General features: G+C 42.6%; 1 protein-coding gene across 3 annotated transcripts in view; it reads left to right on the forward strand.

Annotated features, from left to right (window-relative positions):
• zranb3 (zinc finger, RAN-binding domain containing 3) overlaps nt 1-16269 on the forward strand; it is a 58572-nt gene that overhangs the window by 8215 nt on the left and 34088 nt on the right. For all 3 annotated transcript variants that reach the window (XM_063877671.1, XM_063877672.1, XM_063877673.1), the window contains 5 exons: nt 2452-2683; nt 6120-6205; nt 7367-7538; nt 11260-11397; nt 14363-14482. In XM_063877671.1, coding sequence (XP_063733741.1) covers nt 2452-2683; nt 6120-6205; nt 7367-7538; nt 11260-11397; nt 14363-14482 — 748 coding nt within the window. The remainder of the gene's footprint in view (nt 1-2451; nt 2684-6119; nt 6206-7366; nt 7539-11259; nt 11398-14362; nt 14483-16269) is intronic.

The raw sequence follows: 16269 nt of genomic DNA on the forward strand, positions 1-16269 counted from the left end.
CCAGATCAATATATCATTACACACCTGGCAGGTCGTCTCCTTTCACCTTCGTCCCTTCAAACAACCTCAGCCAGGCTAAACAAACCATTACTAGTACTTAAATCTGCATAAACAAGCCAGGATCGTGACATATTATTACCTAATAATAAGTACATTATGGCTTTTAACACATTCAGCAGATAAGATGCACTATTCTCCTTCATTTGGAGTCGTGTTTCTGAACACCTGATGAGTGTAGGTCCAATAATCGTCATCCATCTTTAGCTCCGTTTTGACCTGCAACCCTTTACTTTGCCACACAGACTTTGCTGTAGTTGGGTTTAAAGGAATCATAATATCAAAATGTTTTGCTAGAATATATATAATTGATTATCTGCTTCACAAATGCACGATTAATTTTCCATCAGCAACAGTTTATATTGGCAAAATTATGAAGAACTGTCAAAGTTTTTATTAAGTCTGCAGTTTGAGAGTCAGAAAGTTAAACCATGAGGGAAATATGCTGGATTTAATACTTAAAAGAACTACCCATAGTGGTGAAAAGAAGCTGCATTTATTACTAACTTTGGTTAAAGGTCACATCTTTAATATTTCTTTAAATACATTACTTTTCTGTGTTTCCTTTTTCAATATTATTAAAATCAATGAAAGACATTGTATTTTGAAGTACGCTCGTATATGTCAGCCAAGAAAAAGGTTGCATCGTCAGCAATCTTATTAATAATTAGCTTTTAATCAAGTTAGAGGCACAATTTGCTTCCTATTAGAAGAAACTATGAAAGAAATGTGCAATAAATCATCGGAAATGTGCAAATATAAAAGTATTATACCCCGTCCTGTGTTATGTAGGTAATTAAGATGAGTTTCACTATATTTAAATACATTTAGGGTCTGATTCTTCACGTTATGGAGCAAATTTGGACACATCAGACCCACAGATTTTAAACGCTCATAATAGTACATCGTGTTCATCTTTTATAACAAGTGAAACATTATTTGAACTTAAGTGGGAGTTGTCGCAGTGTCCGTCTGCTTCTTCTACTTCGCATGCAGGCGGTAATAATTTACCTAAAGAGAAGTAATACACACACACACACACACAGCGTGAGAGTGTGGCACTGTGATGGACGGAGAAGTTTTGCCTGACAATTTAATCTGAAAGTGTCCCCGGGTGTCAGGAGTCAGCGGACCGATGTTTTGACAGCACTGACAGACAAATCATGTCGACGCAGCGTCGGCAATATTGCACAAGAGCTGGGAATGTTTTGTGGGAAAAATGCTGTGGTGGAGAAACGCGTCTCATACTCACAGCTGTTTATATTGATTCAGGTCCGGTAACAATGTATAAAATACTTCTTTATCACTTCAACTTTCCCCTACTTCCGTCCTAGTTTTATTTTTAAATGAAACAAACTTTCTCTATCTGTGACTTGGAGGGAAAAAAAACCCTCACCACCTCACATCACAGCGGAGGCGCAGAGAGGTTGTGAATGCCTTCTGGGGAAAACGTGTCCTTGAACCGGGATGTGTTAATGACTGAACGGGAAGGCAAGGAAGAAATTATGCAGCGCCTCCTCTCAGTATTTTGACTCGCTCCTTCTTTTGTAGAACATGAATGGCACCTCAGGTTTATTTCAGCTCGGGAAAGTGTGTGTGTGTGGTGAAGGCGATGAATTAAAACTGTGACAGATGCTGGAGAGGTTTTTGATTTCTCAGAGATTCTTATTGTGTTTCATGCAGTTTTCAATGCTTGCTCGTTTGTTTATCTGCAACTCTGTAGCTGTGTGTTTGTGTTTAGGCGTAAAAACAGAAAATGCAAAACAGCCAAGGAACCTGCAGCCCTAGTTTGTGCCTCACAGTGTCCGTGTGTGTTTTCCATTGTATGCCTTTACATTATCAAGTCCACACACCCTTTTTTTAAATAGTCTGCTCCTCTTTTTCTTGAGGGCTCAGAAGCCGAGTCAATAAACACAAGAATATTTGAACAGATGTTGTATTTATTCTACCTGTTCACACACATTTGTCAGTGTGAAAGGTGGAAGAACTACTGTGGCAGTTCAGAGGATGAGGTGTGTATTAACGCCTGATAAATATTCTTCGGCACAGAGCTTCACTGTAGTCCAAACTATATCAAAAAGTCATCAATAAGCCGCACGTTTCTCTTTGCAATGATGTAGTTTATTGTGATTTCATCTCAAATAAGCCATCCAGCTATAAATGCTCTCCAACCAAATGTGTATTTATCCTTGGAGGAAAGTAGTCTCCAAAAAAAGCTCCACAGTGCCATCTGTTTCATGAACATACTGAGCCTTTTAAAAAATATATTTCTGATTATTTTTAGAGGTTTGCATGTTCATTAGAAACCAATGCAATGAAAAGTTATGATTTTTCCTACCTGCAACTTTTACCATTATCTGATTTGAATACTGCTTCCTTAATGTGTCCCTGCAGGGGCATCAGCAGCAGCAAGGTGACTGTGCTGGGTTACGGCCTGCTTACTACAGATGCACGCCCCCTGGTGGAGGCTCTCAGCCGGCAGAAGTTCGCGGTGGTCGTGGTGGACGAGTCACATTACCTCAAGTCCAGGAACGCCGCACGGACCAAGATCCTGGCGCCTCTCATTCAGAGCACCAAGCGGGCCATCCTGCTCACCGGGACCCCGGCCCTGGGTCGGCCTGAGGAGGTAAGACCATCTGATTAAATGGCAATTGACAGGTGTCTCCTGGGAAAAGCCTGTTATGGTGAATAATACACACTTGTAAGCTGCTTTTGTTCCCTACAACATCAACTTGAATTTCTGGACAGGAAGGAGCAATTTGGACAAAAATATATAAGAATTCACATGCAGCAGATTAGAAAAAGACATACATGTGCTTCAAACGAGGATGCTCAGCCCACGCTGGAGAAGAAACACTATGAGGCAGCAGCTCTGACTTCTCACCGAGGTGTTTTACATCACAGAACAGGTAGATCGCCATGGTAACTTGCATCATTGCACTCCGATCCAACATTTCAAAAAAAGCCAATTAACTCTCCCCGGCATCACTTATCCTCCAGGATCCTGTGGACTTATTTCAATAACCTTTGTTGCAAAAACTTGATTTACAAAACCCGGCGTGAACAGACAGTGCACTGCAATAAATGAGACAAGTAATAAAAAGAGGCGCACAAGGGGAGGGGGTGACTATTGAATTTAGAGACAATAAGAAGGGCTGTTCACAGGACAACAGTGTTTGGAGAGCGCTGGAGCCAATCCCCTCTCCATAATGATTTATTATATCATTTTTATATATGATACATCCAAGCAGCAGATTGCAGCCGTTTTCCATCACTGCAGAAGACGAAGTGGACTCTGAATAGAAAATCTTTCCACCGAAACAATGCAGTATCAATAAGATGTTCACTGCACTGTAATGATAAGGCACTCTACTTCCTCTTAGGAGTTGACAGGTTATGTTCATAAGAGTGTCTGTGGTTAATGATACCGTAACATATATTCTCCCAATTGATTTTCATATTAACAACTTATATTGTTTATTTGCCTCTCTGGTTTGTAGTAATGCATTACACATATTGAGGGCTTTTATTTTGAAAGGGAAAACAATCAATCTTAATACTGATAGTGTTTGTATTGCCACGTCAAATAATCTAAGAGGACACTCTGGTACATATTGGGTCAAGATCTATACAGTTAGTTAAGTATAGCCTTATACACTATTAATTAAATATAAAAAGAACTTCTTAAACACATTAGGGCGACTGTGATGCTAAATGTGGTTTAATTTGGTCACAAAATTAAAGGCAATTTTATCAGATGGTAACCAACCACATTACTAGTCTGACATCATTTTGTTTTGAATACATTTAAGTATCTGAGCGAGACAAGACTCAGAAACCCTCTGTCATCTAACTGCCACATAGCTGCGAGGAAAACTTAATTATTGCCTCGGCTCGATCGTGATAATTACCTGATGAGATTCAGGCAGCTAATTAATTCCAAAATAGAAACGAAGTTTGTACTTGTAAGAAATCTCGAGAAGGTGTTTCATGGAGTGTGTGTGTGTGTGTGTGTGTGTGTGTGTGTGTGTGTGTGTGTGTGTGTGTGTGTGTGTGTGTGTGTGTGTGTGTGTGTGTGTGTGTGTGTGTGTGTGTGTGTGTGTGTGTGTGTGTGTGTGTGTGTGTGTGATATATTGAGCATATGTGTGTGTGTGATATATTGAGCATATGTGTGTGTGTGACACATGCCATAGCCTGCCCGCAGTGTCAAGGTTAGTTTTTAGATATCATCTCTAGCTCTGCTGCCACTAGAATCTGAAACTGAATATAACATTTTATCATCCGCAGCATAAACCTGATAAGCCCTGTCCCTGCCTGTGTGCCAGTCTCCCCGCTGCCATCATTACTCACTGTGGCTCTGACATCAAGTTAGCACACAGCTCAGGGCATGCTGCACCGTTCATGATGTGCCCTCATTTCCACCTACCTATTATATCAACAGTGTGTGTGGGGGGGGGATGCAAAGTTCCTGTTGAACAAGCGCTGAATTTGGAAATAGCACTCTCACTGTGGCAGCTTATTCAGATCACCTGGTGGATGATTACCTGTCATTACTCTATAAATTGCTGCAATACTGAAAATTGACAGGCATGTGGTGTAGACACGGACAAAGCTTTGTTGCATCCTGTTATGCACACACTTGCTGTATGAAAACACACTCTTTATAATGCCATACGTCCACTTGAGACAGCAGCTTGTAATTATTTATGATGCAAAGATGTTTTGATGACTCAATTGTCATGTTAGCACGAAGAGGTCATTTTTCCTTTATCCGTTTTTAATTTAATTTTCAAATCAGTTTCATTTCCTGGCTGCACAGCTGTTTGACCTGGTTAATTGGCACTGACACAGTTGCACAACACACAGCACTGTTAAACTAGGCTAAGGACAAGGGGACCTTGAATAAATTGCACACATGATGCACATCATGACAGTAGACTAATCGTGAGCACAGGTAACGTCTGTTTCCAGCCAAAGAAAGCTAGAGTTATTGCATGCAACTTTCAGAAAGTAAAAGGTGAGAAGTTATAGAAAACTTTAATCTTAATGGCTTGCTAAATCTGCCAGGTTGGTGCAGGAGAACTTTACTCAAGATATAAAAAGCTTCCTCTAAGTAAGAGGTTTTAGAAGTAGTAGATATTCTGCTTTGCTGTAGCAGTTAGCTTAGCTTAGCTTAGCACAAAGACTGGAAACTGAGGGAACAGCTAGCCTAGCTGCCTCTGTCCAAATTTCGGAAAATATGTCTTAGAAAATAATAATAATAATAATAATAATAATAATAATAATAATAATTTAACCGTGGATTTGTCAGCGACATGCACTGAATTTAAAGAAGAGTCATAAAGCCAGGATAACTTTAGCGATGTTTTGCTAGCATTATGGCACCATGTATGTTGAGTTGTTGGAGGAGCACGCGACATAAGATTTTCATTGCCAACATATACGCTGTATCTGCTGTGCATATGACAAATAAAACCTTGAAACCTGAAACCATTAGCTACCACAGTCTATGGGACATTTCCATGGTATGCTAAACCAAACCGTGAAACAGTTAGTTTGCTAATTTCATTTAAACATGTTATGTTATTTCTGTGTCTCATTTAAATCAGCTTAGTGAAGGGAGCTAACATTAGGGACTGTTCTATATGCTATATCAACCTTTTATTGGAAGAATGCTGTCTTTATAAAGCTATACAGTCTCATGGAGGTGTGTTTATCATTATCAATGTGTTAAAACATGGAAGTAAATAACCTTATGAGAAAAGTATATAATAAAAAGGAGACTGATATTATTATTATATATCATTTTAAGTGTGCTTTGTGTGGTAATATAATATTTATTACCAACATTCTCCTGTTTATCCTGAGTATCTTTCATTCCTTTTTAGACCATGTTACACACACACACACACACACACACACACACACACACACACACACACACACACACACACACACACACACACACACACACACACACACACCCTGTAATGTGTGCTTTAGTACAGAGGAGCTATTATCTAACATAATAGTAATTTTCCTGTCCCTTTTTTATATCACAGCTTTTTATGCAGATTGATACCCTCTACCCAAAGAGGTTTGGAACATGGACTGACTTTGCCAAGAAATTCTGCAACGGCCATTACAGGTGAGTCACACGCACACACATGCACACGCAGACACACAGCAGCATGGTAAAATGACAGCAGGAAAAGGCTATCTCTCATTGCTTAAGCTCATTAAATAGGTGTAACATTGTGGTAATACAGGTAGAGTTGGGCAGATAACTCTCACCCAGAAAGTGAGTATTTCCCAAAACGACAAATAATCCTCTTCAATCCTCTTATTTATATTCTCTTAATTCTTAGTTTAGTGGAATTAGCAGATAGATCTCTCCCACTCTTTTCAAGTGTCTGCTAGGATAAGGTGGGCTGTACCTGAAGCTGGAGCGGTGGAGCTGCTGAGTCGAGGGTTTGTTGTCAGAGCCAGATCACAACTGAATCCAAGCGTTAAAGGCCAACTGGCTGCCAGTTTCCAGCGATGATCAGTTACATGTGTGAACAAACACATCAAATGCATTGTTTTGGATGTCCATCAAAGTGGGCAGCTCGATTGGGGATGGGCCCGCCGCCATTAATGATAACACTTTGTATATAATCGCACTTATTGTGGCTGGGGAATGCCATTCTGAGCAACACACACACAAACGATTAAACACACTGTAGGGCACAAGGCATTGTCATATCAGCAAAGTTTCCATTCCTAACAGAGTCTGCGGGAAATGAGAGAAAAGCAGCATCACTGCTTGGACGTTGCTGGTTTGAATCCCAGAGCAGAAACATAATTTAGGAAGGAGTGAATCGGTTCCCTTCCCTCAGCAACTACAAGTTTAAATACCGAAGTGTGAAGAAGCACATTTTGGCAGCGGCTTGTTAAGTTGGTGCACACTTCCAGCCAATATGGCAGAAAACCAGCCTTTGTGTGGAGGGCCAGTTCTATTCTAAAAATCCGTTTGGCAGATAAATTGCGAAAGTTGCCGGAGAGTTTTGGGATAAAACCTGCTGCTGTGGCCATTAGACAAAATACTTTCCTGCTCTGCAAACTGCCCTTAAGCTAAAAAGTGATCCCCCGACTGCTCAGCAGCAAATGATGGGAGGCTGTTGTAGTGCCGGGCTGCTCCCATGTGGGACTGTTTAAATGTGTTTAACTACCTCTTCTGGGCATAGCCGTAAATAAGCATGTTTGCCTCTCTCGGTGTGAAAAACAAATGCATCAGCAGCCACGGCTTCACCTCCTCCTTTTCTCTCAGGTTCTTCGGGGCTCGCCGGCAGTGGGACTGTCGCGGGGCGTCCAACCTACCGGAGCTGCACCAGCGTCTGAGTGAGATCATGATCCGGCGTCTCAAGGCCGAGGTGCTCACTCAGCTGCCCCCCAAAATCCGCCAGCGAATCCCCTTCGACCTGCCTAAGGAGGCTGCAAAGGTCAGGCATAGATGACGGCATGTGGCCTTTCGTCAGATGTTCAATCCACTGTGCTTTTTATACACTGGTGATGCATGCGTCCACATTTTCTGCAGCTAACAATCGTTTTCATTACAGTTACTAATCATCAATTGATAAATAATTGTGTGTGTTGAATGTCAGATAATAATCGTAATTTCCCAGAGCCCAAGGTGGCATTATCAATTGTCTGGCTCGAAACTGAGCCGAAACGATTAATCAACAATCAAAATATTTTCCTGTTGATTGACTAAAAGATGAATTGCTGCAGCTCCAAAAGCATCATTTTAAAATATCTCGATTAATGGAGATGCCACAGTTTCATGCTGTTAGGTAAAATTAAATTCTGCCATCTCCAGGTTTGTATTTTTCTCACCACACAGGGAGTGATTAAAGAGGATGTTTGGATGATTTAGCCTCCAACTAATCACGTTTTTAAAATGTTGCTGCTGTAACTTTTAGCTAAACCCAAGGATAACGACTTGCAAAAACAAAACCAAGAATAAAATTCCACATTTAATGAAAAATGGTAGGTCCTGTTTGCAGAATAATTAATACAAAAATGGATATATGGGTAAGATGCATTCATTTTCATCAAGTAATTCTCTCCTAGGAAGCAACAAAGTCTGACCTTAACTTAAAATAATAAATCCCAAAACATATATATCTGCTAAAATGAATTGTACTTGAGTAAAAGTACTTTTTTACTTTCCATACCTGTCATAATGATTTGCCAATTAACCAGGTTTGAGGTTTTTTGGTACATTTTCGGGCCTTAATTGGCGTACTTCAGAATGGCAGCTTATACATTTCCGCTGTTGGGGAAAATTCAGCAGCAGCTACAGGCCTCGGGGACATGATGCCAGTTTCCATCACGAGATCCCGCATAACAGCTGACGGTGTAACATACTGTATAATAATTTCTCGTCCATTTCCATGACTGTCACCTCCCCTCTGACTGATTCCCATTTAAGTCATGGACCGGCTTTGCTTTTTGCACACATAGATTTCATGTCATTTCCTCTTCATTTCTGTTACAGTTTTGCTGCCACTGTGGAAGAAAAAGTTACATATTTCACTTCAACATAATCAGTATTATGATAATGCCTGTAGGTAGGGTAGTTACGGAAAAAAGCATGACAGTATTGCTTCCCTTAAGCGGTGCAGAGCTACAGCCCTGTTTGCGTGTGTGTGTGTGTGTGTGTGTGTGTGTCTCCATCATAAAGAGGAGGCTATTCGTAGAGTAAATGTCATGTTTTCTGTGTAGGTGTTCTTCATCTCTTTTAGCTCCCCGAAGTTGCGGTTTTTCTGCCGCCCACGCCACGCTGGATGCATGTGCACACGTGAATGCTAATGTGGCTTCGACCCGGCCTTTCGGTGCGCAGGGTCACCGGAGCTAGGAGTGGTTTGCTTTCCCACTGGGAGCGAAGCAGCACGGAGAACAATACACACATTCACCAGCACTTTATGTATTTTGTTCTGTATCATAGCTCTTTCAGCGCTAATTACGCCACCTTTTCAGCGGTGACACAACAATGAGGAAGTTTGCTCGGAAAGTGATGATGCAGGGTAATTTTAACAACCAAAACCCTTAACTTCTAAAGGACGCTTTAATTGGAGGCTAACTATAGTCAGTGTTTCTACATCAGACTCACGTGTAGAACAGTTGGAAAAGTTCACGTCATGTCTTGTTTTGCTCTTTTATCTTAAGTTGGTTAAATTTGCAGCTGTGATGCCCCGAGATAAATCTTACTTTTTGGGTCAAAATACCAAAAGAATAGCTGTAGCTGTTCGGCCTCGTGTCTGTTCATGTGATGAATGTGCATGACCTTTTTTTGCACAGATATTTGTCCACTGAGAAGAATAGAGAGGTGTTTTATCCTCCCATCTACAAATGCTCTGGTTAAAGGGAGCTGTGAAGTGGCCAGTGACCCAACGCTGCGCCACATTCACAGAAATATGAACAATATAAAACGTAAGAGCTGAGGTGGACATTATTTCCCTCTAAACAAACTCTCTTTTAAAGCCTATTTATGCTAACTCACGCTATATACTGTGTACCAGGACCACTCACCAGTTCAGCCCGGTTCCTCCTGTCTCATTTTACTCCCTAATGATGGCTTTTATCTTCCACTGCAGACACTTTTTATGCCCCTCCTGCCCTTTACGTTTTCAGCCCTGGCCTTTTGTCAGTGTTAGTCTAGCGAATATCATCAAGGGCGGAGTGTTTAGCCACTCAGGGTTTTGTGCTTCTTTTTTTTTCCCCCAGCAGATTAAAAAGCAATGCTTGAATGTAACATTTTTAATTAGAAATAAACATTGAGAGACAGCCAGAGTTGTGTTTATGCAGGTGCTGCTGAGTGAGACATCTGAGAGAGGAAAAACATAAAGCAAACGCAGCTCTGTGCTTCCTGCAATATGATACTATTTATTCACTCAACCGTCCTTGACTTTGACGACGTTTGAATCCACTGAAATGCTAATTATCTCACTAAATAGTGTAAAGCTTTCATGTCTCACCAGAAAGCTTTCTATTGTACAAGTCGGGAGCACACGGTGCGAAAATGCCGTTGTGAAATTCTCTATCTTTTATATATGTGCGTGTGCTCGCATTAATAAGGCTTCTCTCCCATTCTCCCTCCCCCTCTGCTCACTCATCAATGTGTGTGTGTGTGTGTGTGTGTGTGTGTGTGTGTGTGTGTGGCTAATCACGCGCCGGCCACCTCTTCCTTCAGCTCGCCATATGGTTTGCAGTTTTGCATCGTTTGATATGCAGCGTGCGAAAGAAAAGTGTTCATTCCTGTTGAATTTTTTTACACATTTTTCTGGTGTTGCAGCCTGGATTTTAGACAGATGCGATTCAGAGTTGTGAACAAAGGGCACAAAACGTAAAAGTTTTTCTAAAATATGATGTAATCCTGAGGAGTCAAGGGGGTTCTTGTGAAGCACTTTAGATTATAGGCACTGAAGCTTTTGCATGACACTTGAATTAAACCCAAGCTTTGCAATTATCCGAAACAGTGTGCTGCTTTTCATGTCACATTTCTGCATAATGTGCATGCTGAATATTGATAACATATTGCTGTAACTCATATGTGTGTGTGATAAACTGAACCTAAATGCTTACAACAGCCTCTCTGCATGTCTTCTTTATGAACAGGAGGAAACAACATGCTGCTTTTCTTGTCCCATTCCTGCATAATGTGCACGCTAAATGTAACCGAAGATTGCCTCTAACTTTAACTTGTTAGGACGATAAACAGAACAGATATCAACGAATGCACAGACTCTCTCCAGGAGGAAACATATGCTGCTTTTCACCGACTGCAGCCTCTCCCTCTGCGATCCTCCCGCTCTCCTCTCCCGCCTTAAATACTTCTCGCCAATCACCTTGAGAGCACGCCAGGCGTCTTTGATTTATTGTAGCGGCCAGGCTGCTTCTCCATCTTCGACCCCGGCTTGTCACAAGGCGGCTATAATTGGGCGATGCTCATGACCCACCTAACACAGCAGCCCAGTCGGACGGGGGGTGGGTGGTGGCATCCTTGGGAATTCTCCATCTCTCTTTTTCTCTCTCTATCTCTTCCAGGGAAAGTAGGACACTCAGCAGCTCCATTAATTGTTTTGCCCTTTATATCTCAAAAACAGTCGAGAGAGAGAGAGAGATAACTAAAGGACGCTGTCTCTCCGTCTCTCTGTGCAGGAGGCCTCAGCCAGCTTCGCCGAGTGGGAGAGACTGATGAAGGGACTGGGATCGGGGGTCGTCGGCGCGGACAGCAACCCCTTCACACAGGTCATGAGCCTGGTCACACAGATGTACAAGCAAACTGCGATTGCCAAGGTAATGGGAGAGCAGGTGCTTCTGGAGTATATCTCACTTTCACCCAGCACTACACACACCTTTACTGGCTTCAAAGAGAGTACTACGCAATACTAGTGAAGCCACTGGTATGAACTAAGATGCTCTTCCTCATTCCCATTAGCAGTTCGGGTTTGCATAATATCTTTGGACTTGCTTGAGACTTAAATACTAAATTAGTTCTGCTGCAAATGGAGCCAGAAATGAGGAATTACCTTCAGAAGATTGTGTGTTTAAAGGACTTTTAGTAAAGCTACCTCTTGTAGATGCACATATCCATACAAACAGATGCAATCCCATCATTAAAGCCGTACAGCTGTACGTTTTCATCGATGTAAACGTGCTTTTGGAAGGATTTAACGTATGAGGGCACAGTTACAACATCAAAATAATGTAACATGTAATACCCAGAACAGTTCAGAAAGCTTCAAAATGACTCACTTTTTTATTCATATTTGAATGTTTTGAGTCGATGGCACAGCATCGCCTGAGCCGACCGCTCAGTGAGATCTCAATGAGTGGAAGCATCGTCATGGTAACAGAGCCCTAATGGTGTCCGGCGAAAGCACTTAGACAAAGTAGGGAGTTATGACCAAGGAATTATTTAGTTGCGTCCACCCTGCCCTGATTACACCTTACCTCAAAGTTACACACCGCAACTAAAATAGCATCTCTGTGATGCTGTTGCTATGGAAACCCAGCCGGTTCTCGGTCTGAAGTGACATCTTTTTTTTTGTGTTTTAATGAGAGAGCGGGAAAGTGGTTTGATGCAAACACAGTGTGAGGAAGGCTGGGGGTCAGAGGTGTGGAGCATGGAGCAACACTAGTCCTCATCAGTCTCCAGATTTCACTCTAATCTTGATGCTCTGAAAGCTGGCAGTTCCTCGTTGTCTTATGTTTGTAGTTGAGTAAACATTTCCCCCCAAATATAGTATCCCTCTCCAATCATCTGTCCTGCTCAAGAGCTGGCGTTCCTCTCAATTAGCCCGACGCCCTGAGCCATGAGGAGCGAGCCCCGAGGTTAACGAAGACCGGAGATAACCACCGAATGCAATCATCGACACGCTGCTCGCTCAGCCTGCCTCCAAGCCTGGATCTTTCCTGCGCTCGGCTCTGTTTGCTGATTGGATTTCTGCTCAGTTTAGCCTAACACTGGACCTCCTTTCATTACAAAGCCCCCCCGCCCACTCAACCCACCTCAAAGCCGATACCCGGTCTCATTTCCTCTCCTATTGGTTTTAGGAGCCAGACACACTTTCTACTTCAAGAAAAAAATTAATCTTTCTTCTTTTTTTGGATCATCAGGAGGGGTGCAATGATGTGATAGATTCACACATCTATGTCACTGACGAGCATCGCGGCCCCTGCCTGCTTGCCAGTCCGCCTGGCGACGGACCTGCCAAACGCCTTTGAGTATTTTTATTGCTTTACCCGCCAAGCATCTGCTCCCAATTACCCAGAGAGGACAGCTCTGATGCTGGACTTTAAAGCGAGCTAACGGCCCGCTTCAGACAACCGAGAAGTTTGTGCGCTAATTAAACTCAGCGGAAGGAAGCCGGCGAAGCCAAGCCGTCAGTAATGAGGACCCCCCAGATCAGAACAGGGTCGGCAGGTCTGGCGGAGAGATTCATTATCATGCGCAACGGCTAATTATCAGTGAGGCAAAGCAGAGGTTCTCCCGCCAGAGCAGGTGTGATGGCGGGAGAGGTTGTCAGGTTGCAGGAGGTGTGCAGATTACAGGGGTGGGATTCACACCGCGGAGATAGGCCTGTCTCCAAAAACCGTCCAGTAAGGGCTCTGTTTGACTCAAATCAAAACTTGGTATTCTCACTAGTTGGTGCTATTCTTGGCTGCTTTATGGCTCGGGGCTCTGAAATGAGCCGAGCGCCAGGATGCTCAATGACACGCTCATCCACGGCACATCCACTCCGGCTTTGCAGCGGCCGCAGCCATCACAGTGTGATCGCCGGGCAGCCGCGGCGCACGGTGAAGTGACAGATAGGGATACCTGCAGGGCACGGTTAACTCAGTCACACTTGTGCTGCTTTCTCTTAGAGACTGTCGGCTCCACACTGTCAATCTGGGTCACAGACTTCTGCAGAAACAACATTTGGACTGTGGTGTTTTCAGTCAATTTGACTTCATGAATAAAACAATATTTACTAAAGAAAACCAGTTACATAGGACTTTAACTAACTGGTGGACTGCAATCAACACTTTAACACCTAACAAGCCTAACTTATAGATATTTTTAGGGGCATTTGCAAGTCCTGACACAATCTGAAAAGTTAAAAAAGTCTCTTTCTTTAGCTGTGCTTGAGCGGTTGTTAAAGTTCCTGATAGTTTGACATTTTGGGGGAACCAGCTCATACACTTTTTTGTAGAAAGTTAGACGAGAAGATGAATGCTACTCTCATGTCTGTCTGCGGAAATGGAAGCTACAGCCAGAAGCTAGTTAGCTTAGCTTAGCACAATGACTGGAATTGCTAGCATGGCTCTTTAAACAAGTTAACAAAATCAATCTTTTCTTTTTAAGACCCGGTCAAACAGATCCGTAATATATCTTTTACATGACATTTGAAACAAAACAACCTTTGCTTTTATTAACTTGTTGGTACATTCTGATTCATCTGGTTGTTTGTTCAGAAAGCTGAAAAGAAGGCACTCACACTAATCATATCCCAGAGTTGCGAGTTATTGATTTGCTCTCACTATCTGCGAGCTGACAAATGCACCCCGGTCGCTCCGTGTTCTCTCTCCGTCTAAAGTCTGGATCCTCGGCCATTCAATAGAGAATCGATCACACAGAAAGGATGCCGCGGTGATTAATTGACTTCTCCACTGATCTAGCCGATTCCTCTGAGTGTGTGTGGTGGATCAGTAGTGGAGTGATGGATTCAGTAGAGCTCCCTTTCATCTGTGTCTATTTCTGTGTGTGTGTGTCCAGGCGGGAGCTGTGAAGGACTACATTAAGATGATGCTGGAGGCGGAGCAGGTGAAGTTCCTGGTGTTCGCCCACCACCTCACCATGCTGCAGGCGTGCACCGAGGCCGCCATCGAGGCCAAGGTAACCGCAGGAACCTGAGACGTCTACAACATGCTCAAGCTTACGATATACTGCAGCTTATAAGAGCCTGTAGTTGTATCCATGTGACTCACAAATGGCACTAATTGTTTCACATCACACTCACTGCCTTGGAAATCAATAGCATCCATAAAGAGCTATCACACACACATGATACTTACCATAACACATGACCCGTGTTAGCCCCGTAACGATTTTACACACAACTCCAATTCGCTGATGACAGGGACACTTATTAATAATAGATGTGTGTGTGTGTGTGTGTGTGTGTGTGTGTATATACTGTATATGTGGATGATGCACACAATTAACCCATTTGCCTCCTTACAAACTTAATATAACTGAAGTCTATACTAGTCTAATCATCTATTTACCAATTGATCACAATCTCAACATGTCAGACCACAAATCTAAAGGTGTTTTTAGGTATTTTATGCCATAACTTCAACATTTCCTTGTATTTTCTGTACAAGAAAAGCTAAAAAAATACATGTCGTTGTCAGTCATCACCTAACCGTTCATTTTCTCCCTCCTCTTATCCATAATTTCAGAGCGTTTGTAAGCTATGATTATAAAGAAAACCAGCTCGCCGAGATGTTGGAACACTGTGTTCTTATAAAACTTCACCTCAGCTTCCCCACAGTTGCAACAAAGTGTTTAAAAAAAATACTCAAATATATCTGGCACAATCAATGCTGATATTCCACCGTGGCACAAATGTTAATTTCTGTCATTTCCCCGTTAAGACTTTCAAGTTTTCCTCCCGCTGCAGAGACCTGAATCGCCCATTAACGGTAACCTGGAAGCACTAAATGTGCAGAATTTATTCATATTTCACTCCTGCTTCCAGAGGTAATTGGCCCCATACTCTTTCATCCACAGTCCCGCTGTGTTTATAAGTCAAATCTTCGCCATATCTGTGATTAACAAAGACAGAGTACTGAGTGCTGAGCCCGTCGGCTTACTTCAGACGTTAGCACTGATTAAATATTGCTGTCTTCCACTTATGTGCTAAATCAACAGGGTACAGTGTGATGCACGTGGAAAATGTACATTAAAAAGCTGAAGTTAATAATGACTTCATATATTAAAGCGGCCCTTTATGCGTTTTATGAGTTATCCCTTTCCTGTAGTGTCTTGCGTATGTTTTAGTGCATGTAAATGGTAACTGCAAAGTTTAAAATCCCAAGGTGGAAATGAAAAGAACGAGCAGAGTACGGCCCCTTTGATCATCGTCTTAAAGAGTTATTTTCCAATTCCTGAAGAAAAGGTCTGCTTTTTTTCCTCTAAGTAAACTTTACTTCCACAACTTATCCCTCAAGACGTTTCACAAGTCATCACGAGCAAACGCTTTCTCTGAGCTCGACGCTGGCAACCTGCGAAACAGTCGAAGTGTGTGTGTGTGTGTGTGTGTGTGTGTGTGTGTGTGTGTGTGTGTGTGTGTGTGTGTGTGTGTGTGTGTGTGTGTGTGTGTGTGTGTGTGTGTGTGTGTGTGTGTGTGTGTGTGTGTGTGTGTGTGTGTGTGTGTGTGTGTGTGTGTGTGTGTGTGGGGCGCAGGGGTCGCGGAGGTGTCGTCGAATGTAATGCAGCGGTACGACGTGTGATAGCACATTCCTCAGTGAGACGCTCTCTCTCCGGATTGTTCGCACTCACCAATTAACGGAGATGGGTTAAAAAAAGCAACGGTGAGACAACGCCATCACATGATATTATCACTGCCTTTGGGCTCCATTTCTCACCTGCTGTCGGAGGGATTAGAGGGTTTGTTT

This window comes from Eleginops maclovinus, chromosome 24 (assembly GCF_036324505.1).
Source record: "Eleginops maclovinus isolate JMC-PN-2008 ecotype Puerto Natales chromosome 24, JC_Emac_rtc_rv5, whole genome shotgun sequence".
In the NCBI taxonomy this organism is placed as follows: Eukaryota; Metazoa; Chordata; class Actinopteri; order Perciformes; family Eleginopidae; genus Eleginops; species Eleginops maclovinus.